This window comes from Bufo bufo, chromosome 8, assembly GCF_905171765.1.
Source record: "Bufo bufo chromosome 8, aBufBuf1.1, whole genome shotgun sequence".
Classification (NCBI taxonomy): domain Eukaryota; kingdom Metazoa; phylum Chordata; class Amphibia; order Anura; family Bufonidae; genus Bufo; species Bufo bufo.
Window position 1 is genome coordinate 230,240,489 of NC_053396.1, and position 27,799 is coordinate 230,268,287.

General features: G+C 54.9%; 2 protein-coding genes across 6 annotated transcripts in view; one reads left to right on the forward strand and one right to left on the reverse strand.

The window, feature by feature from the left end:
* Positions 1 to 384: 384 nt before the first annotated feature.
* On the reverse strand, positions 385 to 6,919 carry LOC121009294 (fukutin related protein). Its single transcript, XM_040442306.1, has 2 exons — positions 6,758 to 6,919; positions 385 to 2,045 (listed from the first exon to the last, which is right to left on the reverse strand). Exon 2 carries the CDS (start codon positions 2,036 to 2,038, stop codon positions 533 to 535), a length of 1,506 nt encoding a protein of 501 aa, XP_040298240.1. The 5' UTR covers positions 2,039 to 2,045; positions 6,758 to 6,919; the 3' UTR covers positions 385 to 532.
* Positions 6,920 to 7,427: 508 nt separating this feature from the next.
* LOC121009295 (guanine nucleotide-binding protein G(I)/G(S)/G(O) subunit gamma-8-like) overlaps positions 7,428 to 27,799 on the forward strand; it is a 48,520-nt gene continuing 28,148 nt past the window's right edge. The window contains exons 1-4 of one of the 5 annotated variants that reach the window (XM_040442307.1): positions 7,428 to 7,637; positions 10,421 to 10,499; positions 18,089 to 18,202; positions 18,291 to 19,415. In XM_040442307.1, the coding sequence (XP_040298241.1) occupies positions 7,500 to 7,637; positions 10,421 to 10,499; positions 18,089 to 18,202; positions 18,291 to 19,219 (1,260 nt within the window). In that variant the 5' untranslated portion in view covers positions 7,428 to 7,499 and the 3' untranslated portion in view covers positions 19,220 to 19,415. Of the gene's footprint in view, positions 7,638 to 10,420; positions 10,500 to 18,088; positions 18,208 to 18,290; positions 19,416 to 27,799 lie in introns of those variants that run through there. The other 4 variants (XM_040442310.1, XM_040442311.1, XM_040442312.1 and 1 more) reach the window with 4 other exon arrangements.

Consider the following 27,799-nt stretch of genomic DNA (forward strand, 5'->3'; position numbering starts at 1 on the left):
CTCCGGGGTATATACATGTATCCGCCCCTCTCTCTCCTGGGTATATACGATATATACATGTATCCGCCCCTCGCTCTCCGGGGTATATACATGTATCCGCCCCTCGCTCTCCTGGGTATATACGATATATACATGTATCTGCCCCTCGCTCTCCGGGGTATATACGATATATACATGTATCCGCCCTCGCTCTCCTGGGTATATACGATATATACATGTATCCGCCCCTTGCTCTCCGGGGTATATACATGTATCCGCCCCTCTCTCTCCGGGGTATATACATGTATCTGCCCCTCTCTCTCCTGGGTATATACGATATATACATGTATCTGCCCCTTGCTCTCCGGGGTATATACAATATATATATGTATCCGCCCCTCGCTCTCCGGGGTATATACAATATATACATGTATCCGCCCCTCGCTCTCCTGGGTATATACGATATATACATGTATCCGCCCCTTGCTCTCCGGGGTATATACACAGTCCATGCAGTGAACATCATTTGTTTATTTCAGCCATTATCTGCCCCCTATCGTCCTGCGCCCCCTATCGTCCTGCGCCCCCTCCCACCCTTCAGACCTCGCTCTGGTCTCACCGCCCCCCCCATTCTCAGTAGGGCCGGGTTGGGGTACTCGGGTTCCTCTATGGCTCTCTCCCCAAACTTCATCTTCAGCAGCTCCACGTGGCGATTTGGGGCTTGAACTAAAGCCCCGGCGAACGGCAGCGTCTGCAGGGGCCGGAGGAAGCGCTCTGGGAACTCAATGTCCTGCGGGTGACCAGTCCAGGAGTCCCGGGTCATCAGTCCATCCCGGGGGTAGAAGGGCCACAGGTCCACATGGAGGTGGTTGGTCTGACTGTACTGCACCCTGAAGAAGTCGCCCTCCACGGCCCGCTCCCACACAAAGCCCTCCTCATCCACCAGAGAGCCGTCGTGGGCCCCTTGCAGCTCTGGGCACAGGGCGACGTCCTCCAGGTAGATGCCAAGGTCCACGTCATAGTCCCAGGGGATGATGTCCCGATGGCGGGCGGCCCCCAGCAGGCTCCCCCCCTCCAGCCAGTACCGCACGTTGTTTGCCTCCAGGACCTTGATGACGTGGAGCGCTGTGATCCTGAGGGCCCGGAGGCAGCAGGGGGGGGTCCAGCGCCCCTCGTGCAGGTAATCCGGGGTTTCTCCAACCACAGTCCCAAAGCAGCGGGGCGTCTCCTTGGTGCAGCCAAACCAGCGCTCCCCCCCATCCAGTCCGCGCAGCAGCTTCACGCCCAGTGCCCGCATTGTGGCTGCCTCCTCTGCCCGCTCCGCCTGCTCTGCCTTCCAGCGGCCGTGGTCTGTGGCCGGGAACGGAGTGCGAGGAAACATGACGTCATCCATCACCTTCACCCTCCACCCACGCAGAGCCGCCTGAATAAATATGGCCGCCAGCAGGGGGCGGGAGAGAGGAAAGGGCAAGTCAAACAAGTCGCGGGAGCGCATGAGGAGGACTGCCGCTCCGGCCACCGCTCCGCAGGACTCTCCGCCGCCGGCCACCCGGTACTGTGCCGTCCATTCCCTCCGAGACACGTTCAGGCGCAGGCAGTGCAGGGGGGCGCCAGCTCCGGCCGCCACTAGTCTGACTCCGGGCGCAGCGTCGCGCAGTCCACGAGCCATCCGCTCCAGGAGATCAGGAGGATCCAGGGCACACCCGTCCGGTACCAGCGCCACCAGGCGGGTGTGAACATGGGACTCCAGGCGGGCGGCAGCGCTGGGCAGCTCCGGGGATGGGTGAAGCCTCAGCAGGGAAATGCCAGGGACCGGCGGGTACGGAGCCAACTCTGAAGCCACCAGGATCTGGAGTGCAGGGCGGGCGCGCAGGAAGGAGCGCTGTAACTCCGCCAGGCCATGCTCAAAGGGGCGGAACTCCCGCACAATGACAGTGATGCCCGCGGACAGAGAAGACGGGGGGCGCGGCTCCGGGCGGAGGCGCCAGGTGTAGTACAGAAGCAGCAGGTTACACAGCAGAGTCAGGGCCAGCAGGACGTGGCAGAGCGGGCAGCGCATCCTCAGCCTGGGGAGAGACAACATCAGAGGATGATGGGGGAGGGGCGGTCATCACCAGATCTGTGGGGGAGGGGCGGTCATCACCAGATCTGTGGGGGAGGGGCGGTCATCACCAGATCTGTGGGGGAGGGGCGGTCATCACCAGATCTATGGGGGAGGGGCGGTCATCACCAGATCTGTGGGGGAGGGGCGGTCATCACCAGATCTATGGGGGAGGGGCGGTCATCACCAGATCTATGGGGGAGGGGCGGTCATCACCAGATCTGTGGGGGAGGGGCGGTCATCACCAGATCTATGGGGGAGGGGCGGTCATCACCAGATCTGTGGGGGAGGGGCGGTCATCACCAGATCTGTGGGGGAGGGGCGGTCATCACCAGATCTGTGGGGGAGGGGGGGTCATCACCAGATCTATGGGGGGAGGTGCGGTCATCACCAGATCTGTGGGGGAGGGGCGGTCATCACCAGATCTGTGGGGGAGGGGCGGTCATCACCAGATCTATGGGGGGAGGTGCGGTCATCACCAGATCTGTGGGGGAGGGGCGGTCATCACCAGATCTATGGGGGAGGGGCGGTCATCACCAGATCTATGGGGGGAGGGGCGGTCATCACCAGATCTGTGGGGGAGGGGCGGTCATCACCAGATCTATGGGGGAGGGGCGGTCATCACCAGATCTGTGGGGGAGGGGCGGTCATCACCAGATCTGTGGGGGAGGGGCGGTCATCACCAGATCTGTGGGGGAGGGGCGGTCATCACCAGATCTGTGGGGGAGGGGCGGTCATCACCAGATCTGTGGGGGAGGGGCGGTCATCACCAGATCTATGGGGGAGGGGCGGTCATCACCAGATCTGTGGGGGAGGGGCGGTCATCACCAGATCTATGGGGGAGGGGCGGTCATCACCAGATCTATGGGGGAGGGGCGGTCATCACCAGATCTGTGGGGGAGGGGCGGTCATCACCAGATCTATGGGGGAGGGGCGGTCATCACCAGATCTGTGGGGGAGGGGCGGTCATCACCAGATCTGTGGGGGAGGGGCGGTCATCACCAGATCTGTGGGGGAGGGGCGGTCATCACCAGATCTATGGGGGGAGGTGCGGTCATCACCAGATCTGTGGGGGAGGGGCGGTCATCACCAGATCTATGGGGGAGGGGCGGTCATCACCAGATCTATGGGGGGAGGGGCGGTCATCACCAGATCTGTGGGGGAGGGGCGGTCATCACCAGATCTATGGGGGAGGGGCGGTCATCACCAGATCTGTGGGGGAGGGGCGGTCATCACCAGATCTGTGGGGGAGGGGCGGTCATCACCAGATCTATGGGGGAGGGGCGGTCATCACCAGATCTATGGGGGAGGGGCGGTCATCACCAGACCTATGGGGGGAGGGGCGGTCATCACCAGACCTATGGGGGGAGGGGCGGTCATCACCAGACCTATGGGGGGAGGGGCGGTCATCACCAGATCTATGGGGGGAGGGGCGGTCATCACCAGATCTATGGGGGAGGGGCGGTCATCACCAGATCTATGGGGGAGGGGCGGTCATCACCAGATCTATGGGGGAGGGGCGGTCATCACCAGACCTATGGGGGGAGGGGCGGTCATCACCAGACCTATGGGGGGAGGGGCGGTCATCACCAGATCTATGGGGGGAGGGGCGGTCATCACCAGATCTATGGGGGAGGGGCGGTCATCACCAGATCTATGGGGGAGGGGCGGTCATCACCAGATCTATGGGGGAGGGGCGGTCATCACCAGATCTGTGGGGGAGGGGCGGTCATCACCAGATCTATGGGGGAGGGGCGGTCATCACCAGATCTATGGGGGAGGGGCGGTCATCACCAGATCTATGGGGGAGGGGCGGTCATCACCAGATCTGTGGGGGAGGGGCGGTCATCACCAGATCTATGGGGGAGGTGGGGGAGGGGCGGTCATCACCAGATCTATGGGGGAGGGGCGGTCATCACCAGATCTATGGGGGAGGGGCGGTCATCACCAGACCTATGGGGGGAGGGGCGGTCATCACCAGACCTATGGGGGGAGGGGCGGTCATCACCAGATCTAGGGGGGAGGGGCGGTCATCACCAGATCTATGGGGGAGGGGCGGTCATCACCAGACCTATGAGGGGAGGGGCGGTCATCACCAGACCTATGGGGGGAGGGGCGGTCATCACCAGATCTATGGGGGGAGGGGCGGTCATCACCAGATCTATGGGGGAGGGGCGGTCATCACCAGATCTATGGGGGAGGGGCGGTCATCACCAGATCTATGGGGGAGGGGCGGTCATCACCAGATCTGTGGGGGAGGGGCGGTCATCACCAGATCTATGGGGGAGGGGCGGTCATCACCAGATCTGTGGGGGAGGGGCGGTCATCACCAGATCTATGGGGGAGGTGGGGGAGGGGCGGTCATCACCAGATCTATGGGGGAGGGGCGGTCATCACCAGATCTATGGGGGAGGGGCGGTCATCACCAGATCTATGGGGGAGGGGCCGTCATCACCAGATCTATGGGGGAGGGGCGGTCATCACCAGATCTATGGGGGAGGGGCGGTCATCACCAGATCTATGGGGGAGGGGCGGTCATCACCAGATCTATGGGGGGAGGGGCGGTCATCACCAGATCTATGGGGGAGGGGCGGTCATCACTAGATCTATGGGGGAGGGGCGGTCATCACCAGATCTGTGGGGGAGGGGCGGTCATCACCAGATCTGTGGGGGAGGGGCGGTCATCACCAGATCTATGGGGGAGGGGCGGTCATCACCAGATCTGTGGGGGAGGGGCGGTCATCACCAGATCTGTGGGGGAGGGGCGGTCATCACCAGATCTGTGGGGGAGGGGCGGTCATCACCAGATCTATGGGGGAGGGGCGGTCATCACCAGATCTGTGGGGGAGGGGCGGTCATCACCAGATCTGTGGGGGAGGGGCGGTCATCACCAGATCTATGGGGGAGGGGCGGTCATCACCAGATCTATGGGGGGAGGGGCGGTCATCACCAGATCTATGGGGGAGGGGCGGTCATCACCAGATCTGTGGGGGAGGGGCGGTCATCACCAGATCTATGGGGGGAGGGGCGGTCATCACCAGATCTATGGGGGGAGGGGCGGTCATCACCAGATCTATGGGGGGAGGGGCGGTCATCACCAGATCTATGGGGGGAGGGGCGGTCATCACCAGATCTATGGGGGGAGGGGCGGTCATCACCAGATCTATGGGGGGAGGGGCGGTCATCACCAGATCTGTGGGGGAGGGGCGGTCATCACCAGATCTATGGGGGAGGGGCGGTCATCACCAGATCTATGGGGGGAGGGGCGGTCATCACCAGATCTATGGGGGAGGGGCGGTCATCACCAGATCTATGGGGGAGGGGAAGTCATCACCAGATCTGTGGGGGAGGGGCGGTCATCACCAGATCTATGGGGGAGGTGGGGGAGGGGCGGTCATCACCAGATCTATGGGGGAGGGGCGGTCATCACCAGATCTATGGGGGAGGGGCGGTCATCACCAGATCTATGGGGGAGGGGCCGTCATCACCAGATCTATGGGGGAGGGGCGGTCATCACCAGATCTATGGGGGAGGGGCGGTCATCACCAGATCTATGGGGGAGGGGCGGTCATCACCAGATCTATGGGGGAGGGGCGGTCATCACCAGATCTATGGGGGAGGGGCGGTCATCACCAGATCTGTGGGGGAGGGGCGGTCATCACCAGATCTATGGGGGAGGTGGGGGAGGGGCGGTCATCACCAGATCTATGGGGGAGGGGCGGTCATCACCAGATCTATGGGGGAGGGGCGGTCATCACCAGATCTATGGGGGAGGGGCGGTCATCACCAGATCTATGGGGGAGGGGCCGTCATCACCAGATCTATGGGGGAGGGGCCGTCATCACCAGATCTATGGGGGAGGGGCGGTCATCACCAGATCTATGGGGGAGGGGCGGTCATCACCAGATCTATGGGGGAGGGGCGGTCATCACCAGATCTATGGGGGAGGTGGGGGAGGGGCGGTCATCACCAGATCTATGGGGGAGGGGCGGTCATCACCAGATCTATGGGGGAGGGGCGGTCATCACCAGATCTATGGGGGAGGGGCCGTCATCACCAGATCTATGGGGGAGGGGCCGTCATCACCAGATCTATGGGGGAGGGGCGGTCATCACCAGATCTATGGGGGAGGGGCGGTCATCACCAGATCTATGGGGGAGGGGCGGTCATCACCAGATCTATGGGGGAGGGGCGGTCATCACCAGATCTATGGGGGAGGGGCCGTCATCACCAGATCTATGGGGGAGGTGGGGGAGGGGCGGTCATCACCAGATCTATGGGGGAGGGGCGGTCATCACCAGATCTATGGGGGAGGGGCGGTCATCACCAGATCTATGGGGGAGGGGCGGTCATCACCAGATCTATGGGGGAGGGGCGGTCATCACCAGATCTATGGGGGAGGTGGGGGAGGGGAGATCATCACCAGATCTATGGGGGAGGGGCGGTCATCAACAGATCCATGGGGGAGGGGCGGTCATCACCAGATCTATGGGGGAGGGGCGGTCATCACCAGATCTATGGGGGAGGGGCGGCCATTAGCTCCATGGGGGAGGGGCAGTCACTACCAGCTATATGGGGGGGATGGGCGGTCGTTAGCTCCATGGGGGAGGGGCAGTCACTACCAGCTATATGGGGGAGGGGCGGTGGTTAGCTCCATGGGGGAGGGGCGGTCGTTACCTGTATCGGCCGCTAGTTACATTGTAGCTTCTTTACATCAGCCGCTGCCCACGTGTCTTCCTCTTTCCCGCAACCTGTGACGTCAGTCGCCCTAAACTTTATTGACACAGACACAAATAAACAGCGGCTCTTCCGGTCTCTGTCCCCGCCTCGTTGCGTCTAGTCCCGCCCTCATCATGACGACTCGTCAATCAGGCCCCACCCATCGGTGCCGCCGTGTGGAATATTAAATAGCTCTTCAGTCTCTCCTTCGACGTGGCAGCGTAGTGTGGGCGTGTCCAGCTGATAGCATGTATTTCTAGCTGCAGCCTAGGCAACTGTATGTTAATTGGCTCTCTGGAAGTCAGGTCCTACGCAGTAATTGGCTGACACAATCCTCGAGTAGATTTTATTGGCTGAGCTGAATGTCATTCATCTTCTATGAAGACAACTTGATCTTGGAGGCGTCACTTAGTCAACTACCAAATGTTGGGCGTGGTTACTGTCAATCACGAATATGTAAATATGTCGCCTTGTGATTGGTTCAGACAGTACTGACGTAAAAGCTTTGACTGATGGGTGGGCGGGTTTACTGTCTTTTTGATCCGGGCTGTCTGTAGGGCAGGCGGGATTTGTCAGAATTTTCTTGGCTGTGATTGGGTAAGACGCGGAGCGTCGGCTTGTGATTGGTCCATTGTGCGCACCGGGCCAATGAACTCTGTCTGCGGCTCCTCAGTCAGATCGCAGCGGGCTCCGGGGTGATATGCTGGGCTCCGGAGGCTCTGTGGACCGGGGCAGGCTCCGTCAGTTATTGCGGGGAAGTGTGGCCGGGCTGTGCGAGCTGAAATTACTGCGGGACCGCCAGGAGGTGCGAGTACAGCGGGCGCTGCGGGGCGGAGAGGTGAGCAGACGGCGACGATGAGGGTAGTAGTGATTGTTTATACATCCCACGAGTATAACACCTGTCATCCACGTAAATACACCCATCATCCCCGTGTATTCCATATCCTCCCCGTATAGAACACCCATCATCCCCGTGAAATAGAATTCTCCTTCTTTATACAATGCATCTGGTGGGTCCTCAGGTGGGCACGGGACCTCAGGTGGGCACGGGACCTCAGGTGGGCACGGGACCTCAGGTGGGCACGGGACCTCAGGTGGGCACGGGACCTCAGGTGGACACGGGACCTCAGGTGGGCACGGGACCTCAGGTGGGCACGGGACCTCAGGTGGGCACGGGACCTCAGGTGGACACGGGACCTCAGGTGGGCACGGGACCTCAGGTGGGCACGGGTCCTCAGGTGGGCACGGGTCCTCAGGTGGGCACGGGTCCTCAGGTGGGCACGGGACCTCAGGTGGGCACGGGACCTCAGGTGGACACGGACCCTCACATGGACATAAGTCCTCACACCTTTACTTATACCTCAAGAAAAGAGGCCGAAGACTTACGTCCTGAGTAAAGGGTGTGAAGACTTTTGTCCATGTGAGATGTTATTTTCCCCTCGCAGTAAATTAGTGAAGATTTCTCACTTTCTCGTTCTGGGGACTGAGGGCAGAACGATGGGGGAACTGATAGCACAAGGAGCGAGAGAGCAGAATGTGAGGACCCTGAGGGTGTGAGGACTTATGCCCATGTGAGGGGTGTGAGGACTTGTGCCCATGTGAGGACTTATGCCCATGTGAGGACTTATGCCCATGTGAGGACTTATGCCCATGTGAGGACTTATGCCCATGTGAGGGGTGTGAGGACTTATGCCCATGTGAGGGGTGTGAGGACTTATGCCCATGTGAGGGGTGTGAGGACTTGTGCCCATGTGAGGGGTGTGAGGACTTGTGCCCATGTGAGGGGTGTGAGGACTTGTGCCCATGTGAGGGGTGTGAGGACTTGTGCCCATGTGAGGGGTGTGAGGACTTGTGCCCATGTGAAGACATGCCCATGTGAGGACTTATGCCCATGTGAGGACTTATGCCCATGTGAGTGGTGTGAGGACTTGTGCCCATGTGAGGGGTGTGAGGACTTGTGCCCATGTGAGGGGTGTGAGGACTTGTGCCCATGTGAGGGGTGTGAGGACTTGTGCCCATGTGAGGGGTGTGAGGACTTGTGCCCATGTGAGGGGTGTGAGGACTTGTGCCCATGTGAGGGGTGTGAGGACTTGTGCCCATGTGAGGGGTGTGAGGACTTGTGCCCATGTGAGGGGTGTGAGGACTTGTGCCCATGTGAGGGGTGTGAGGACTTGTGCCCATGTGAGGGGTGTGAGGACTTGTGCCCATGTGAGGACTTTCCATCCACCCCATATACACACGTGGACACAATTGTTGGTTCCGTCCGTTAAAGAAGGGAAACCTCTCACCGGTCATTGAAATAACGGAAACTGATAAAAGTAATGAGCAGACGTTTCCTGAGGATCGGGCGTCGCGGTTCAGCGGAGTCATTTCTCCTTTGCAGCAGTTTTGATAAATCTGCCCCAATCTTCTTTCCTTTGCTTCATTCTTGTATCTGTGACCTTCGACCTGATGGTCTTGTCTCGTGTCCGGGGGACGTTCTCCGGAAGCTTTGGGGCTTGTCAGTTTGCATTTCGGCCAATTCCAGTCTCCCTTTTTTAGGATTTACCTTCAGCAGTGCTTTCCTCCTCGGGGGTTTGACGGGTGTTGCGATCTGACACTGATGCACCTCGGGGTTCACCTCTAATCTCTGGACGTTGTTCTGGGCTCTTTGGTTACTGTTGTTATTATTCATCTCTTCGATTTGTTATCAGTTTTCCTCTTGCGGCCGCGTCCAGGGAGGTCGGCTACAGTCCTGTAGACTCACTTCTGAATAATATGCGCAACTGTAGTAACAGGAAGATGAAGCCGTTTGGAGATGGTCTTATAGACATGTTGGTCTAGAATGTTCTTTCTAATCTCCTGAGATAGTTCTCTCCTTCGCTTTCTTTGGTCCGTGTTCAGTGTGGTGCCCGCCATGAAACCAACACAGGGACCACTTCTCACCGTCTAGGCAGACGGACTGGTTACCAGTCTGAAGACACCTGTGAGGTCAGTACAGGACGTCCCTCTGGTCACATAATCTTCAGTCTTCTCTAGGACTCCCATCGTCTGCGTCCGGCCGGGGTCATCAGAAGCAACGTCTGATCCTCATTCGCCGATTCTCTGGAAATTTCTATTTATTACTTTAGTCAGTTTCCGTTATTTCAGTGACCGTTGTGGGTTTTCCTTCTGTTAACGGAAGGGACCAGTGATTGTGCCCACATGCGTATAACATCCGTCCCTGTATGTGGATTAGTCTTGAGCGAATCAACCCTCAAATCAGAGATCCGAAGTCCATTCGTTCAAAACCTTCATTTTTAAAGCGGTTTCCGTACAGCATTAAAATGTATGGGCTCCATGGAGCCTAAGTTCGTATGGCGCGAGACTTCGGTGAATTACTGCTGTATTCATATCTGCGTCTTCATATAGGAATCCGAAGTGGGCTGCGATACCGAGGTACCAGCCAGCACAAAGCCGCAGATAGTAATACCGTAATAATTCACTGTAGTCTCATGCGACTTCGGGCATTACGAACTTGGGCTCCGCAGAGCCCATACATTTTAATGCTGTACAGAAACATCTGTGATCCTAGGGTCGATTGGCTCACTCCTAATAACACCCATCATCCCTGTACGTGTCGCTTACATTCCTCTTCCTCAGGATCTGGACCGGCAGCTGTGGGAGCTGGAGAGACAACTTGGGGAATTGCGACTGCGAGCAGAAAACGACCAGGAAAACGGTGAGTGATACCAGTAATGACACAGGACGGCAGTGCTGTGACTACTGGGAGGCACGGACCGGGGGCGTGCTGTGACTACTGGGAGGCACGGACCGGGGGCGTGCTGTGACTACTGGGAGGCACGGACCGGGGGCGTGCTGTGACTACTGGGAGGCACGGGCCGGGGGCGTGCTGTGACTACTGGGAGGCACGGACCGGGGGCGTGCTGTGACTACTGGGAGGCACGGACCGGGGGCGTGCTGTGACTACTGGGAGGCACGGACCGGGGGCGTGCTGTGACTACTGGGAGGCACGGACCGGGGGCGTGCTGTGACTACTGGGAGGCACGGACCGGGGGCGTGCTGTGACTACTGGGAGGCACGGACCGGGGGCGTGCTGTGACTACTGGGAGGCACGGGCCGGGGGCGTGCTGTGACTACTGGGAGGCACGGGCCGGGGGCGTGCTGTGACTACTGGGAGGCACGGGCCGGGGGAGTGCTGTGACTACTGGGAGGCACGGACCGGGGGAGTGCTGTGACTACTGGGAGGCACGGACCGGGGGCGTGCTGTGACTACTGGGAGGCACGGGCCGGGGGCGTGCTGTGACTACTGGGAGGCACGGACCGGGGGCGTGCTGTGACTACTGGGAGGCACGGACCGGGGGCGTGCTGTGACTACTGGGAGGCACGGACCGGGGGCGTGCTGTGACTACTGGGAGGCACGGACCGGGGGCGTGCTGTGACTACTGGGAGGCACGGGCCGGGGGCGTGCTGTGACTACTAGGACTACATGGGCCGGGGGCGTGCTGTGACTACTGGGAGGCACGGACCGGGGGCGTGCTGTGACTACTGGGACTACATGGGCCGGGGGTGCTGGGACTACACAGGCTGTTTTGTCTAAGTGGCTGATTATCGATCTATCTTGCTACAGGAAATTATCCATTACAGTTCGGTTGAGAAATATTTGGACAGTAACACAGGTTTTGGTATTTTAGCCGTTTAGTAAAACATATTGTAGATCCCGTTACACAGTCAGTAGGGGCGCAGTGCAGACCCTCAGCTTTAATCTCAGCGGATTCACATCCTTATTGGAGGAAGAGTTGAGGAATTCCAGCTCTTTACTATGTCGCTGCCTCTTTTTCAAGGGACAAAAGATAATTAGACAATTATCTCAAAAGTTATTTAATGGGCTGCATGGGCTATTCCCTCATTAATCAATCATCAATTAAGCAAGTAAAAGGTCTGGAGCGGATTCCAGGTGTGGTATTTGCATTTGGAAGTTGTTGCTGTGAACCCACAACATGTGGTCAAAAAAGCTCTCAAAGGAAGTGAAACAGACTGAAAAAAGAGGAAATCCATCAGAGAGATGGCGGGAATGTTAGGAGCGGTCAAATGAACAGTTTGGTACATTCTGCTAAAAAAGAGCATCTGGTGAGCTCTGGAAGTCAAAAAGGCCAGGACGTCCACAGAAGACAGCCGTGGTGGATGATTGCGGAATCCTTTCCATGGTGAAGAAAACCCCTTCATAATATCCACCCAAGTGAAGAAGACTCTCCTGGAAGTAGGTGCATCAGTATCTAAGTCTACCAAGTGAAGAAGACTCTCCAGGAAGTAGGTGTATCAGTATCTAAGTCTACCAAGTGAAGAAGACTCTCCAGGAAGTAGATGTATCAGTATCTAAGTCTTCCATAAATTGAAGACTTCATGAGAGCAAATCCAGAGGGTTCATCACAAGGTGCAAACCATTCATCAGCCTCAAAAATAGAAAGGCAAAAAACATCTAAAGAAGACGGCCCAGTTCTGGAACAGATGAAACTAAGATCTACCTGCACCAGAACGATGGAAGGAAAGTATGGAAAAGGCTGGTTATGGATCGTGATCCAAAGCAGACCACATCCTCTGTAGAACATGGTGGAGGCAGTGTGGTGGCATGGGCATTCATGGCCTCCAACGGCACCGGGGCACTAGTGTTTATTGATGATGTAACTGGAGACAGGAGCAACAGGATGAATTCAGAATTCTACAGGGATAGACCTTCTGCTCAGATTCAACTAAATGCAGCAAGGTGGACGGCGCATCACAGGACAGATGGACAATGACCCAAAACATACTGCGAAAGCACAGAAGTGGAATATTCTGCAATGGCCGAGTCAATCACCAGATCGCAGCCCCATCGACCATTTCACTGAAGACGGCTGCAGTAAAGGCAAAGGGAGGGCGCCTGGTGATGTCCATGGCTCCAGACGTCAGGTATTGCCTGCAAAGGATTCTCTACAAAGGGTTAAAAATAAAATTTCTATTTCTGGAAATAATTACTTTTGAGCCCCTGAAATGAGGAGGTCTGTAGAAAAATGGCTGCAGTTCCTGAACATTTCACAGGATGTTTTTGTTCAACCCCATGAATTAAACCTGAAAGTCTACACTTCAATGTGGTGGCAGCAGAGCCCGAACCATGGAGCTTGTGTCACTGTCCAACTGTATTGGCCATTCATGAAGGAGTCTGTGTATACCGGGCGGCGTGGGCCGGGGGCGCTGTGTATACCGGGCGGCGTGGGCCGGGGGCGCTGTGTATACCGGGCGGCGTGGGCCGGGGGCGCTGTGTATACCGGGCGGCGTGGGCCGGGGGCGCTGTGTATACCGGGCGGCATGCTCCTGTCATCGCGTAAAGTTCATCTCCCGACCTCTCCACCTCCTAGGCCGCCATGGCCCCGACCTCTCCACCTCCTGGGTCGCCATCGCCCCCACCCCCCCCCCCCCAGGACACACAGACTGCACCTTGCTATGATGGGGTTAACCACGCGGCTGGTAGGCGCTGGGTTGGCCCGGAGTGCTGCCCGTGCTCCATGTGCTTGGTAGGCTTTCCTCGTCTGGGGAATGAGTGACGGGTCGTGATCATTCCTGCCCAGCGCACTTTGAGCATCTGATGTTTTTCTTCTCCTGCCCAGTGAACCGTGCCCAGCGCCCGCCAGTCCTGCAATTTGAGGGGGAGATTAACCATTTGGGAATCAGGACGTCAGACAGTTTATTGTTGTGTTAATGTAACCAAACCACATAAAGCTCCTCAAACCCTGTGCCCTTCAATGTGGTAGATACTGGATGGTTTGGGGGTTGTATATTGGACTGCGGGGATTCTATATACAAGGCAGTGAGGTTTGCGGGGTGCGGTATACACCAGATAGAGGTCAGGGGGTGGTATATACTGGATTGGAGGGTGGTGTCTACTGGGCGGGGAAGAGGTGGGGGACAGTATATACTGGGCTGGGGGATGGTATTTACTGGGCGGGGGGGAATAGTATATAGTGGGTGGGAGGGCTCGGTGGTAGTATATACTGGGCGGGGGGAATAGTATATAGTGGGTGGGAGGGCTCGGTGGTAGTATATACTGGGCGGGGGGATAGTATATACTGGGCGGGGGGATAGTATATAGTGGGAGGGCGGGCTTGGTGGTAGTATATACTGGGCGGGGGGGAATAGTATATAGTGGGTGGGAGGGCTCGGTGGTAGTATATACTGGGCGGGGGATGGTATATACTGGGTGGGAGGGCTCGGTGGTAGTATATACTGGGCGGGGGAATAGTATATAGTGGGTGGGAGGGCTCGGTGGTAGTATATACTGGGTGGGAGGGCTCGGTGGTAGTATATACTGGGCGGGGGATGGTATATACTGGGTGGGAGGGCTCGGTGGTAGTATATACTGGGCGGGGGGATAGTATATACTGGGTGGGAGGGCCCGGTGGTAGTGTATACTGGGCGGGGGGGGATGGTATATTCTGGGCGGGGGGATAGTATATACTGGGTGGGAGGGCTCGGTGGTAGTATATACTGGGCGGGGGGATGGTATATACTGGGTGGGAGGGCTCGGTGGTAGTATATACTGGGCGGGGGATGGTATATACTGGGTGGGAGGGCTCGGTGGTAGTATATACTGGGCGGGGGATGGTATATACTGGGTGGTAGGGCTCGATGGTATATACTGAGCGGGGGGGATGGTATATACTGGGTGGGAGGGCTCAGTGGTAGTATATACTGGGCGGGGGGGGATGGTATATTCTGGGCGGGGGGATAGTATATACTGGGTGGGAGGGCTCGGTGGTAGTATATACTGGGCGGGGGGATGGTATATACTGGGTGGGAGGGCTCGGTGGTAGTATATACTGGGCGGGGGATGGTATATACTGGGTGGGAGGGCTCGGTGGTAGTATATACTGGGCGGGGGATGGTATATACTGGGTGGTAGGGCTCGATGGTATATACTGAGCGGGGGGGATGGTATATACTGGGTGGGAGGGCTCGGTGGTAGTATATACTGGGCGGGGGGGATGGTATATACTGGGTGGGAGGGCTCGGTGGTAGTATATACTGGGTGGGAGGGCTCGGTGGTAGTATATACTGGGCGGGGGGATGGTATATACTGGGTGGGAGGGCTCGGTGGTAGTATATACTGGGCGGGGGGGATGGTATATACTGGGTGGGAGGGCTCAGTGGTAGTATATACTGGGCGGGGGGGGTGGTATATACTGGGTGGGAGGGCTCGGTGGTAGTATATACTGGGTGGGAGGGCTCGGTGGTAGTATATACTGGGCGGGGGGATGGTATATACTGGGTGGGAGGGCTCGGTGGTAGTATATACTGGGCGGGGGATGGTATATACTGGGTAGGAGGGCTCGGTGGTAGTATATACTGGGTGGCAGGGCTCGATGATATATACTGGGTGGGAGGGCTCGGTGGTAGTATATACTGGGCGGGGGGGGATGGTATATACTGGGTGGGAGGGCTCGGTGGTAGTATATACTGGGCGGGGGGGATGGTATATACTGGGTGGGAGGGCTCGGTGGTAGTATATACTGGGCGGGGGGGATGGTATATACTGGGTGGGAGGGCTCGGTGGTAGTATATACTGGGCGGGGGGGATGGTATATACTGGGTGGGAGGGCTCGGTGGTAGTATATACTATACTGGGTGGGAGGGCTCGGTGGTAGTATATACTGGGCGGGGGGATAGTATATACTGGGTGGGAGGGCTCGGTGGTAGTATATACTGGGCGGGGGGATGGTATATACTGGGTGGAAGGGCTCGGTGGTAGTATATACTGGGCGGGGGGGCTCGGTGGTAGTGTATACTGGGCAGGGGGGATGGTATATACTGGGTGGAAGGGCTCGGTGGTAGTATATACTGGGTGGGAGGGCTCGGTGGTAGTATATACTGGGTGGGAGGGCTCGGTGGTATATACTGGATTGGAGGGTGGTGTCTACTGGGCGGGGAAGAGGTGGGGGACAGTATATACTGGGCTGGGGGATGGTATATACTGGGCGGGGGGGAATAGTATATAGTGGGTGGGAGGGCTCGGTGGTAGTATATACTGGGCGGGGGGAATAGTATATACTGGGCGGGGGGAATAGTATATAGTGGGAGGGCGGGCTTGGTGGTAGTATATACTGGGCGGGGGGGAATAGTATATAGTGGGTGGGAGGGCTCGGTGGTAGTATATACTGGGCGGGGGGATAGTATATACTGGGTGGGAGGGCTCGGTGGTAGTATATACTGGGCGGGGGGATAGTATATACTGGGTGGGAGGGCTCGGTGGTAGTGTATACTGGGCGGGGGGGATGGTATATTCTGGGCGGGGGGATAGTATATACTGGGTGGGAGGGCTCGGTGGTAGTATATACTGGGCGGGGGGATGGTATATACTGGGTGGGAGGGCTCGGTGGTAGTATATACTGGGCGGGGGATGGTATATACTGGGTGGGAGGGCTCGGTGGTAGTATATACTGGGCGGGGGATGGTATATACTGGGTGGTAGGGATCGATGGTATATACTGAGCGGGGGGGATGGTATATACTGGGTGTAAGGGCTCGATGATATATACTGGGTGGGAGGGCTCGGTGGTAGTATATACTGGGCGGGGGGGGATGGTATATACTGGGTGGGAGGGCTCGGTGGTAGTATATACTGGGCGGGGGGATGGTATATACTGGGTGGGAGGGCTCGGTGGTAGTATATACTGGGTGGGAGGGCTCGGTGGTAGTATATACTGGGTGGGAGGGCTCGGTGGTAGTATATACTGGGCGGGGGGATGGTATATACTGGGTGGGAGGGCTCGGTGGTAGTATATACTGGGCGGGGGATGGTATATACTGGGTGGGAGGGCTCGGTGGTAGTATATACTGGGCGGGGGATGGTATATACTGGGTGGTAGTGATCGATGGTATATACTGAGCGGGGGGGATGGTATATACTGGGTGTAAGGGCTCGATGATATATACTGGGTGGGAGGGCTCGGTGGTAGTATATACTGGGCGGGGGGGGATGGTATATACTGGGTGGGAGGGCTCGGTGGTAGTATATACTGGGCGGGGGGATGGTATATACTGGGTGGGAGGGCTCGGTGGTAGTATATACTGGGTGGGAGGGCTCGGTGGTAGTATATACTGGGCGGGGGGATGGTATATACTGGGTGGGAGGGCTCGGTGGTAGTATATACTGGGCGGGGGGGATGGTATATACTGGGTGGGAGGGCTCGGTGGTAGTATATACTGGGCGGGGGGGATGGTATATACTGGGTGGGAGGGCTCGGTGGTAGTGTATATACTGGGTGGGAGGGCTCGGTGGTAGTATATACTGGGCGGGGGGATGGTATATACTGGGTGGGAGGGCTCGGTGGTAGTATATACTGGGCGGGGGATGGTATATACTGGGTAGGAGGGCTCGGTGGTAGTATATACTGGGCGGGGGATGGTATATACTGGGTGGCAGGGCTCGATGGTATATACTGAGCGGGGGGGATGGTATATACTGGGTGTAAGGGCTCGATGATATATACTGGGTGGGAGGGCTCGGTGGTAGTATATACTGGGCGGGGGGGATGGTATATACTGGGTGGGAGGGCTCGGTGGTAGTATATACTGGGCGGGGGGGATGGTATATACTGGGTGGGAGGGCTCGGTGGTAGTATATACTGGGCGGGGGGGATGGTATATACTGGGTGGGAGGGCTCGGTGGTAGTATATACTGGGTGGGAGGGCTCGGTGGTAGTATATACTGGGTGGGAGGGCTCGGTGGTAGTATATACTGGGCGGGGGGATGGTATATACTGGGTGGAAGGGCTCGGTGGTAGTATATACTGGGCGGGGGGGCTCGGTGGTAGTGTATACTGGGCAGGGGGGATGGTATATACTGGGTGGAAGGGCTCGGTGGTAGTATATACTGGGTGGGAGGGCTCGGTGGTAGTATATACTGGGTGGGAGGGCTCGGTGGTAGTATATACTGGGCGGGGGGGATGGTATATACTGGGTGGGAGGGCTCGGTGGTAGTATATACCGGGCGGGGGGGATGGTATATACTGGGTGGGAGGGCTCGGTGGTAGTATATACTGGGCGGGGGGGGATGGTATATACTGGGTGGGAGGGCTCGGTGGTAGTATATACTGGGCGGGGGGGATGGTATATACTGGGTGGGAGGGCGGGGGGGGGGGGGTTTATGTATACTTTGTACACTTTGGTTGGATTAGTTTCCGCATCTTGTATTTTTGTAATGATCCAGAGGCTCCGCCCTTTCTAGGCTCCTCCCACCGTTCAGGGCGCCATTACTTTTTCTCTCTCTCTCTGCAGCGGAGTATGAAGCAGAGGGTCCTGAGTCATGTGACGTCTTCCTGGAGCGAGCCCCCCGGGGGAGCCAGGCCGAGGCTCGGATGCATTACGCCAGTGAACGCCCCAAGAGCGCAGGTGAGGTCGGTGGCGGTCCCCGCTGCTCCTGCCGCCGCTTCTCCTCGCCTCTATGTAACTGCCCCACTCTTCTTCTTTTTGCCCCCAGGTGACCTGGTTGTGGGATCCCATCACACTCGCTCCTCTTCTTCTCGTCTTCTGGTGCCCCGCTCCATGTCTGCCCCGTACCCCTCCCCCACATCTCCTCCCCCTCCCCCACCGCCTCCTGCTCGCCGCGCTGAGGGTTATATTCTATCTCTGCTTCGTCGTCAGCTCCGAGCCCCGTACCTGCGTTCTGTCTCCACCGAGAGACCCCCTGCCCCCGCCCCTGTGTGTAGAATGGCCAGCACCTCGTACACCCCCACTCACCGCGGCCCCCGCAGGAAGCACCCCCCACTCTTAAAGGGCCACAGTGTTGAAGGGTCCCCTCCAAAACCTCCTAGGAAATGCCTATCTGCAGAGGAACCACCGCGCAAAAGAGGGGGGCGAAGGACCCCAAGGTCCCTTTCTGAAACTAGCCTGAGGGACCCTACTCCTCGGCCAGAGGACAGCGTAGACCCCAGGGTCCCCCCAGAAGTGTGGCAGGGCTCCCGGGGGCACTTAGACGGTTGGGTGCACCCCCGCACTTACAAAGAGAGCTGGGCAAATTCTAGGGCGCACACCGAGGGCTGGGCAGACCCCCAAACCTTTGTGCAGGAATGGGGGGACCCTCGAGCCCATATCCAAGAAGGGGGCCGCTGTTACACCTTGGGAAGAGATGGGAGGACCCCAACAGCCAGGATCGGCCCCCCCTGCAGGAAGTGGAGGTCCACAGCTGAGATTAGTGTAGGAGTCCCAGAGGGTGAAGCCAGAGTGGACTCAGAAGGAGAAGAGGAGGAAGAGGAGGAGGAAGAAGGGGGCTTGGTATGGCCAATGCAGCTTCCCCCTCGGGATGCTGAGGGACGCCCCCAAATGTTTAAGGTAAAAGCTTCTCAGGCACTTAAGAAAAAGATCATGAGGTTCCACACGGGGTCACTGAAGGTCATGACAACCGTGTGACACCCGAATACACCCCAGGGGATCCTCCCAACACCCTCCTACACTTATGTCGCTGAAGAAGAGTACAGTGATATGTGGCTGATAACAGGGAGCAATAGACTGTATTCTCCTGTCCTACAGTCATCCTCTCCCCTGAAATGGCTGATAACAGGGGGCAATAGACTGTATTCTCCTGTCCTACAGTCATCCTCTCCCCTGAAATGGCTGATAACAGGGGGCAATAGACTGTATTCTCCTGTCCTACAGTCATCCTCTCCCCGGAAATGGCTGATAACAGGGGGCAATAGACTGTATTCTCCTGTCCTACAGTCATCCTCTCCCCTGAAATGGCTGATAACAGGGGCAATAGACTGTATTCTCCTGTCCTACAGTCATCCTCTCCCCTGAAATGGCTGATAACAGGGGGCAATAGACTGTATTCTCCTGTCCTACAGTCATCCTCTCCCCTGAAATGGCTGATAACAGGGGGCAATAGATTGTATTCTCCTGTCCTACAGTCATCCTCTCCCCTGACATGGCTGATAACAGGGAGCAATAGACTGTATTCTCCTGTCCTACAGTCATCCTCTCCCCTGAAATGGCTGATAACAGGGAGCAATAGATTGTATTCTCCTGTCCTACAGTCATCCTCTCCCCTGAAATGGCTGATAACAGAGGGCAATAGACGGTATTCTCCTGTCCTACAGTCATCCTCTCCCCTGAAATGGCTGATAACAGAGGGCAATAGACGGTATTCTCCTGTCCTACAGTCATCCTCTCCCTGAAATGGCTGATAACAGGGGGCAATAGACTGTATTCTCCTGTCCTACAGTCATCCTCTCCCCTGAAATGGCTGATAACAGGCGGCAATAGATTGTATTCTCCTGTCCTACAGTCATCCTCTCCTCGGGGTGAAATGGCTGATAACAGGCGGCAATAGACTGTCTTCTCCTGTCCTACAGTCATCCTCTCCCCTGAAATGGCTGATAACAGGTAGCAATAGATTGTATTCTCCTGTCCTACAGTCATCCTCTCCCCTGAAATGGCTGATAACAGGGAGCAATAGACTGTCTTCTCCTGTCCTACAGTCATCCTCTCCCCTGAAATGGCTGATAACAGGTAGCAATAGACTGTATTCTCCTGTCCTACAGTCATCCTCTCCCCTGAAATGGCTGATAACAGGGGCAATAGACTGTATTCTCCTGTCCTACAGTCATCCTCTCCCCTGAAATGGCTGATAACAGGGGCAATAGACTGTATTCTCCTGTCCTACAGTCATCCTCTCCTCTGAAATGGCTGATAACAGGGGGCAATATATTGTATTCTCCTGTCCTACAGTCATCCTCTCCCCGGGGTGAAATGGCTGATAACAGGCGGCAATAGATTGTATTCTCCTGTCCTACAGTCATCCTCTCCCCTGAAATGGCTGATAACAGGCGGCAATAGACTGTATTCTCCTGTCCTACAGTCATCCTCTCCCCGGGGTGAAATGGCTGATAACAGGCGGCAATAGACTGTATTCTCCTGTCCTACAGTCATCCTCTCCCCTGAAATGGCTGATAACAGGCGGCAATAGACTGTATTCTTCTGTCCTACAGTCATCCTCTCCCCGGGGTGAAATGGCTGATAACAGGCGGCAATAGACTGTATTCTCCTGTCCTACAGTCATCCTCTCCCCTGAAATGGCTGATAACAGGCGGCAATAGACTGTATTCTCCTGTCCTACAGTCATTCTCTCCCCTGAAATGGCTGATAACAGGCGGCAATAGATTGTATTCTCCTGTCCTACAGTCATCCTCTCCCCGGGGTGAAATGGCTGATAACAGGCGGCAATAGATTGTATTCTCCTGTCCTACAGTCATCCTCTCCCCTGAAATGGCTGATAACAGGCGGCAATAGACTGTATTCTCCTGTCCTACAGTCATCCTCTCCCCTGAAATAGCTGATAACAGGGGGCAATATACTGTATTCTCCTGTTCTACAGTCATCCTTTCCCCTGAAATGGCTGATAACAGGGGCAATAGACTGTATTCTCCTGTCCTACAGTCATCCTCTCCTCTGAAATGGCTGATAACAGGCGGCAATAGATTGTATTCTCCTGTCCTACAGTCATCCTCTCCGCTGACATGGCTGATAACAGGGGGCAATAGACTGTATTCTCCTGTCCTACAGTCGTCCTCTCCCCTGAAATGGCTGATAACAGGCGGCAATAGATTGTATTCTCCTGTCCTACAGTCATCCTCTCCCCTGAAATGGCTGATAACAGGCGGCAATAGATTGTATTCTCCTGTCCTACAGTCATCCTCTCCCCTGAAATGGCTGATAACAGGGAGCAATAGACTGTATTCTCCTGTCCTACAGTCATCCTCTCCCCGGGGTGAAATGGCTGATAACAGGGGGCAATAGACTGTATTCTCCTGTCCTACAGTCATCCTCTCCCCTGAAATGGCTGATAACAGGGGCAATAGATTGTATTCTCCTGTCCTACAGTCATCCTCTCCCCTGAAATGGCTGATAACAGGCGGCAATAGACTGTATTCTCCTGTCCTACAGTCATCCTCTCCCCGGGGTGAAATGGCTGATAACAGGCAGCAATAGACTGTATTCTCCTGTCCTACAGTCATCCTCTCCCCTGAAATGGCTGATAACAGGCGGCAATAGACTGTATTCTCCTGTCCTACAGTCATTCTCTCCCCTGAAATGGCTGATAACAGGCGGCAATAGATTGTATTCTCCTGTCCTACAGTCATCCTCTCCCCGGGGTGAAATGGCTGATAACAGGCGGCAATAGATTGTATTCTCCTGTCCTACAGTCATCCTCTCCCCTGAAATGGCTGATTACAGGTAGCAATAGACTGTATTCTCCTGTCCTACAGTCATTCTCTCCCCTGAAATGGCTGATAACAGGCGGCAATAGATTGTATTCTCCTGTCCTACAGTCATCCTCTCCCCTGAAATGGCTGATTACAGGTAGCAATAGACTGTATTCTCCTGTCCTACAGTCATTCTCTCCCCTGAAATGGCTGATAACAGGCGGCAATAGATTGTATTCTCCTGTCCTACAGTCATCCTCTCCCCTGAAATGGCTGATTACAGGGAGCAATTGACTGTATTCTCCTGTCCTACAGTCATCCTCTCCCCTGAAATGGCTGATAACAGGGAGCAATAGACTGTATTCTCCTGTCCTACAGTCATCCTCTCGGCTGACATGGCTGATAACAGGGGGCAATAGACTGTATTCTCCTGTCCTACAGTCATCCTCTCCCCTGAAATGGCTGATAACAGGGGGCAATAGACTGTATTCTCCTGTCCTACAGTCATCCTCTCCCCTGAAATGGCTGATAACAAGGAGCAATAGACTGTATTCTCCTGTCCTACAGTCATCCTCTCCCCTGAAATGTCTGATAACAGGGGGCAATAGACTGTATTCTCCTCTCCTACAGTCATCCTCTCCCCTGAAATGGCTGATAACAGGGAGCAATAGACTGTATTCTCCTGTCCTACAGTCATCCTCCCCCCTGAAATGGCTGATAACAGGGGCAATAGACTGTATTCTCCTGTCCTACAGTCATCCTCTCCCCTGAAATGGCTGATAACAGGGGGCAATAGACTGTATTCTCCTGTCCTACAGTCATCCTCCCCCCTGAAATGGCTGATAACAGGGGGCAATAGACTGTATCCTCCTGTCCTACAGTCATCCTCTCGGCTGACATGGCTGATAACAGGGGGCAGTATCTTGTGTCCTCTTGGTTTCGGGGTGTCTGCTCTCTGTGCTTTGACCCCCAGAATGCATCATGGCAGTTTACTGCAGTTGCTGAACTACAACTCCCATGATGCATGAATATCTGCATGACTGTTAACCCTTTGTCTGCCCTGTGGGATCTCTTCTGATGGTTCTTGTAGCAGAGTGAACTACAACCCCCATCAGTGTGATGTTGCCAGGTTCACCCTTTGCTCCTCCCCCCGAGGGGTCACCTTGTGGACTGGACCCCAGTGTACAGTAATATGTGTATGATGACGTGTACAGAGGCGGTGGCGCTGATCGGATTGTATATATGGAGGCGCCGCTGATTGCTGTAAATATCCGCCATTGTTTTCTATCAGATCCTGTAAATAAAGTGTTTCTTGTCACTTTGTGTCATTGTGTCGTCAGTCGCAGCAGGGGGCAGCACCGAGCAGCCTGACAACCAGTCGTGCCCAGAGAAGTAGTCAACCCTGACTCCCTCGAATGTCATATGAATAACCTGGTATCCCATTTCTGCCTGTGCCAGTAGGTACTGTAGGCCTTGCATTATATTCATATACCAGAGGGCTTATAGCCAGGGATTGGTGGGGTCCGCGGAGGCTCTGTGGCGGTCGTTCTGGCGTGCACACAGCGTCGCAGACTCCATCTCTGTAGAACCGGCGTCCACATCTGCCCCTCACACACAAAGCGCCGTCTGTCTCATCCCGAGTCGCCATGGAAACTGAACAAAACCCCCCAGTCCAAATATAACACAGAACGTGATTCATGGTGCGTGTGAGAGGTGGGGGGTTGTAATCCGCAGGCTGCTGTGTCCTCAGGGGTTATAATGTACAACTTCATATTACATGTGCCCCCCCCCCCCCCTCCCCCGTGGATTATATTGTTCCCCCCCCCCCACACACATTATAGAAGGTGGGCGGTGACTGATCAGTGTCACACAGTGTAAGCCAACATCCGCTTCTTCATGCCATGTAACATAATTCCTATAGAGAGGGAGAAGCCACAAGAGCTCACAATCTAGGGTGGAAGAGGCAGGAGGTGATGGCAGCAAGGTTAGCGGAAGATGTAGCTTTCCTGAAGGTTTGAATGCTGGAGGATAGTCAGATCCAGGGTATGGAGGAGCAAGAAGGAAGTCCTGGAGATTGGGTCAGGGATGTATGGAGAGGACAGGCTGTGGACTGGAGATTATATGTGAGGAGGTATCAGGAGATCAGGTCAGAGATGTATGGAGAGGACAGGGTGTGGACTGGAGATTATATGTGAGGAGGTATCAGGAGATCAGGTCAGAGATGTATGGAGAGGACAGGGTGTGGACTGGAGATTATATGTGAGGAGGTATCAGGAGATCAGGTCAGAGATGTATGGAGAGGACAGGAGATTATATGTGAGGAGGTATCAGGAGATTAGGTCAGAGATGTATGGAGAGGACAGGTTGTGGACTGGAGATTATATGTGAGGAGATATCAGGAGATCAGGTCAGAGATGTATGGAGAGGACAGGGTGTGGACTGGAGATCATATGTGAGGAGGTATCAGGAGATCAGGTCAGAGATGTATGGAGAGGACAGGGTGTGGACTGGAGATCATATGTGAGGAGGTATCAGGAGATCAGGTCAGAGATGTATGGAGAGGACAGGAGATTATATGTGAGGAGGTATCAGGAGATTAGGTCAGAGATGTATGGAGAGGACAGGTTGTGGACTGGAGATTATATGTGAGGAGATATCAGGAGATCAGGTCAGAGATGTATGGAGAGGACAGGAGATTATATGTGAGGAGGTATCAGGAGATTAGGTCAGAGATGTATGGAGAGGACAGGGTGTGTACTGGAGATTATATGTGGGAAGGTATCAGGACATTAGGTCAGAGAAGTATGGAGAGGACAGGGTGTGGACTGGAGATTGTGTGAGGCGGTATCAGGAGATCAGGTCAGAGATGTATGAGGAGGACAGGAGATTATATGTGGGAAGGTATCAGGAGATTAGGTCAGAGATGTATGGGGAGGACAGGGTGTGGACTGGAGATTGTGTGAGGCGGTATCAGGACATTAGGTCAGAGATGTATGGAGAGGACAGAGTGTGGACTGGAGATTATATGAGGCGGTATCAGGAGATCAGGTCAGAGATGTATGGAGAGGACAGGCTATGGACTGGAGATTATATGTGAGGAGGTATCAGGAGATTAGGTCAGAGATGTATGGAGAGGACAGGGTGTGGACTGGAGATTATATGTAAGGAGGTATCAGGAGATCAGGTCAGAGATGTATGGAGAGGACAGGCTATGGACTGGAGATTATATGTGAGGAGGTATCAGGAGATTAGGTCAGAGATGTATGGAGAGGACAGGGTGTGGACTGGAGATTATATGTAAGGAGGTATCAGGAGATCAGGTCAGAGATGTATGGGGAGGACAGAGTGTGGACTGGAGATTATATGTGAGGAGGTGTCAGGAGATCAGGTCAGAGATGTATAGAGAGGACAGGCTATGGACTGGAGATTATATGTGAGGAGGTGTCAGGAGATCAGGTCACAGATGTATGGAGAGGACAGGTTGTGGACTGGAGATTATGCAGCGGCCAGGTACGGGTGGATGATACTCTGTATTTGTCATGACGCCAATTGCATTGTGCGCAGGGGACTACCCCAGGGCCCTTCCAAGGTGTTATAACGCACTTCCCAGATTAGGAATGCCAGAGTGGTGTAATGGCCTATAATGTCTCTGTAGGATGGTGATAATTGTGTCACCGGTGTCTCCTACCTGGGTACGGCCGGACTCCTGGCTCCCTTGCAATAAATTTGAGTATAGTGATTGTAGGAGTAATTGAGGAACTTTGCAGAATAAATTATGTCCAGACCTTTAGATGAAGTTCAAACGTTTCTTTACTTGAAATAACTTCAGCATCCAAACAGTGTACAGCTTTGGTCTCTTGGTCCCAGCAGGTTTTGGCAATGATTGGCAGGAATGAATACTTCTGCTTTAAATGTGGAGCTTGCAGGATAAACGTCTGCTTGGTAGATCTGTAACTGCGGCAGGATTAGCTTCTGCACTTATCTGGTACCTTCTGCTGTGTGGGGACAGACTAGCTGAGGAGGAATAGGCTTCTCCTAGGACTCTGGGTTTATCTCACAGATGGATTCTCAGGGGATGCTTTCTTCCTGGAACTCTAGAGTTGGTCTGTAGTTTCTGCTCTCTTCATCCAGCAGAGCTGAAGGTGCTCAGACTTGGTATATGGCCAAATCTCAGCCAAGACTAGGTCCTTGCTGTCTTCCCTATGCAGGGGAACGCCACACACACCCCCGACCCCTAGCAGGGGTTAGGCTACACTCCCTCTAACTTCCTTTTCCACCCATGCTGCAGGATGTGGGACCAGCCCACCTCTCCACAGAGGGGGAGCTAAACTGGAATAATCCATTCCAGCTCCGATATACTTAACTGTGACTTGTACCTGCCAATGATTTGCTGCCACCTACTGGTAACCAGGCTAATTGCATTTAACATAGATTTATATGCACATTTGTGAAAGACATGAGCAAAATCATATCTGATGACAGTATAAAGGCGCTTAGAAGATAGTAGAGGCGTGTAGTAACACAACTCTGGGGTGTTAAATTCCCCCTTACTTTGAGTCAAGCCGTCCTCGACTTGTGCTTAGGGTAAGAAGAAACAAGCTCTGGGTTACCCAATGAAATACAAAGTGCTGCATGAGATAAATATAAAGACATACAAAGACAAACATATAACAGCTACCCTAAGGTTCCTGCCTGCATGAGTAGGGTGTCTTATTAACAGTTGCCCTCTCAGTGTAACCAGTGAACCAACGGTCTGCACTAAGTTATCATTACTGACTAACTTTGAAGTGTTCTGAGCTCTGAACACCTAAGAAAGCATGGGGGTGTCTTTACTCTGTAGTCCCGCTATTATGTAATAGAATGCCCGCAAATGGAAGGGTGGCTTTATACTGTATTCCCTTCTCTGCACCAAAGTCGGAAATTAAGGCTTATAGCACGATCACTATGGTGACTATGGGTAGCTAAATGGCTCTAAGGTGGAGGCGCCGTACCTTAGGCAATGGCACAGAAGAGGGAGGTATGCACTTCTCCAAACTCTTCTGGCAATATCACAGGAGGAGGGTATAATAATTCCATGGAACTCCTGGAAGACCAAACAGGATGGGGGTTTAGTAGTCCCACTGCCAATCCTGGCACATACAGTCAGGTCCATAAATATTGGGACATGGACACAATTGTAACATTTTTGGCTCTATACACCACCACAATGGATGTGAGATGAAACATACAAGATGTGCTTTACCTGCAGACCGTCAGCTGTAATTTGAGGTATTTACATCCAAATCAGGTGAAGGGTGCAGGAATTACAGCAGTTTCCATATGTGCCTCTCACTTGTTAAGGGACCAAAAGTAATGGGACAATTGTCTTCTCAGCTGTTCCATGGCCAGGTGTGTGTTATTCCCTCATTATCCCAATTACAATGAGCAGATAAAAGGTCCAGAGGTCATTTCCAGTCTGCTATTTGCATTTTGAATCTGTTGCTCTCAACTCTGAAGATGAGATCCAAAGAGCTGTCACCATCAGTGAAGCCATCATTAGGCTGAAAAAACACAACAAACCCATCGGAGAGATAGCAAAAACATTAGGCGCGGCCAAAACAACTGTGGTGGATGAGCGAAGAATTCTTTCCCTGGTGAAGAAAACCCCCTTCACAACAGTTGGTCGGATCAAGAACACTCTCCAGGAGGTAGGTGTATGTGTGTCAAAGTCAACCATCAGGAGAAGACTTCACCAGAGTGAATACAGAGGGTTCACCACAAGATGGAAACCATTGGTGAGCCTCAAAAA

Coding starts and splice junctions, on each gene's coding strand:
- LOC121009294 (XM_040442306.1), bottom strand. CDS start 2,038: ATGCGCTGCCCGCTCTGCCACGTCCTGCTGGCCCTGACTCTGCTGTGT.